Source organism: Triticum aestivum, unplaced genomic scaffold (assembly GCF_018294505.1).
Source record: "Triticum aestivum cultivar Chinese Spring unplaced genomic scaffold, IWGSC CS RefSeq v2.1 scaffold130336, whole genome shotgun sequence".
NCBI classification, from domain to species: domain Eukaryota; kingdom Viridiplantae; phylum Streptophyta; class Magnoliopsida; order Poales; family Poaceae; genus Triticum; species Triticum aestivum.
Window position 1 is genome coordinate 4,898 of NW_025229320.1, and position 2,166 is coordinate 7,063.

Below are 2,166 nucleotides of genomic sequence, written 5' to 3' on the forward strand. Positions count from 1 at the left end.
CTCCTGAACTGGTCATTGCTGACGAGCTGCACATCATCAGAGTTGCATGTATATATTATTTCTCCGACAAGTACTTCGGGATGGAGGAAGTACAACTTATAGCGAGATGGATGGAGATGGAGGGTTGATATGCATGCCTGAAGAAGGTCGCCGATGTTGATGATGAAAGCGCCGGGCACGGGAGGGACATCCACCCAGGTCTTGCCGTCGACGAGCACCTGGAGGCCGCCCATGCCGTCTTGCAGGAGGACGGTGAGGAAGCCCGGGTCGGTGTGCCTCTTGGTGCCCCAAGTGAGATACGGCTCCGGACACGGTGGGTAGTATTGGCACACGGCGTTGAGGTTCTCCGCGCAGTCCATGTCGCGCAGGTGGTCGCTGCTCAGGCCAAGGGACTCCGACAGCAGCTCCAGCACGGACAGCCCCACCTTGGTCACCGCGTGGCCGTACTCCGTGACCACATCCCTGCATATATTTAATATTTTGGTCTCAACAAATCGAATATGGTATGAACTAGAAATCCATGATGGATCATGTATGATGCAGTCTAGTCTCTAGTGTATATACGTGTTCATGCATACTGCTCCCTCCGTTCCTAAAGGTGAGATGTTTTAGCTTTTTTCTGATTCATCTGTATGTAGACATGTTTTGGCGTGTATGTTCATCCATTTCAAAATGTATTTAGTCCACATCAAAATGTGTAAAACATCTTATACTCCCTCCGTCCGGAATAGATACATCTCTTTTTATCCATTTTGATGACAAGTATTTCCGGACGGAGGGAGTAGTACTTAGGAATGGAGGGAGTACCTGACAGCCTCGGGCAGCTCTTCGGAAGGTGCCGGGTCCGGAGCGAGGTGGAAGAAGAGGGTGTCGCGCCAGTTGGCCGCCGCCGACGAGAAGAGGTCGAAGTTGGAGGCGAAACGCACCTTGCGAGCTTGGTCCCTGCTGTAGATGGCCTGCTTCGCCTCGGCGGGTCCCTCGTTGAACCGGCGCACCCCCTCGAGCATGCCGGCCATGAGCTCGGCCGGCACGCCATGGTTGACCACCTGAAAGAAGCCCACCGTCCTGGCCGCGTGCCGCACCAGGGCGACCGCGTCCTCGCGTCGCGGGGCCGCTAGGTCGACGGTCGGGATGGCCCCCGCGACATGGTTTGAGGACGTGATGCTCTCCAGGGACTCCGGCGAGTGGCGGAAGATGGGCGGGAGGGCCGTGACGCCGGCGTCCACGAGGCCCTTGACGCCCGCCTTGGTGTCGTCGAACGCCTGCAGCTCACGCCGGCGGTCCCAGGCCACGCCGGCGGCCGATTCTGTGGAAGGCATTGACGATCTCAATTATATTCGATCTATGCCCGCTGCAGCCGCACGCATTAACAATGCAAGGCAAGTGTTGGAGTATAGATGCTGCTCCAGCAGGAAATATATAGTCGCGCTTGAGGTTGAGGGAGGCCTTCGCTCATGTGCGCCACCATCTCTCTAGCCGTAGTTCACGGCCTACCACATGAACAACTATTTATCTAGTCCATCCACAGTTCCACACACGTGTAATAGTCAACAGCAGCAGCAGCATGAAATTTTACTTTTTCTGCAAGTGTCAATTTGATTTCTGGATGTCTTACTCCTCCGGTCCTTTTCAGTCTACATACAAGTTTTGTCCGAAGTCAAAGTATCTTAACTTTTTACCAACCTTATAGAAAAATGTATGAACATTCACAATGTTAACTCAATATTGTTAGATTCACTACAAAATGTAGTTTCATAGTATATATTTGGTATTATAGATGTTGATATTTTTTAATATAAATTTTATCAAAGTTTGTAAAGTTTGACTTGATACAAATGTAATATGCAGAGTAAAAATGACCGGAGGGAATACCACTAATCAGTACATACCAAGGCAGACAGAAACCAGTAATAGAAGCATAATCTACGAAAATTCGCATGGAACCTCGGTCTAGCTAGCGCACCTGAATTGAAAAGAGAAATTAAAAATGATCAAAAAATTGAAACTTTTTAATAACATATATGGTCTAGCAATACTCACGTTAAAAGTTTCAGGACAAAATGATTTACGCTGTATTCCGAGGAAATGCAACATAATCAATACTAATATATAAACACTACAATTCATTGTTTTTCAGCTGCATATAAGTTTTTTTTGCTCAGAATA

At 48.9% G+C, this 2,166-nt stretch overlaps 1 protein-coding gene across 1 annotated transcript; it reads right to left on the reverse strand.

Annotated features, from left to right (window-relative positions):
* On the reverse strand, window positions 1-1,493 carry LOC123174952 (DIBOA-glucoside dioxygenase BX6; the record flags this gene model as incomplete). The annotated part of the gene is given in 3 exon segments (XM_044590124.1): window positions 1-26; window positions 138-462; window positions 808-1,493. Coding segments are annotated over 3 exon segments (863 nt in total), but the record flags the coding sequence as incomplete, so codon positions are not given.
* Window positions 1,494-2,166: the final 673 nt, after the last annotated feature.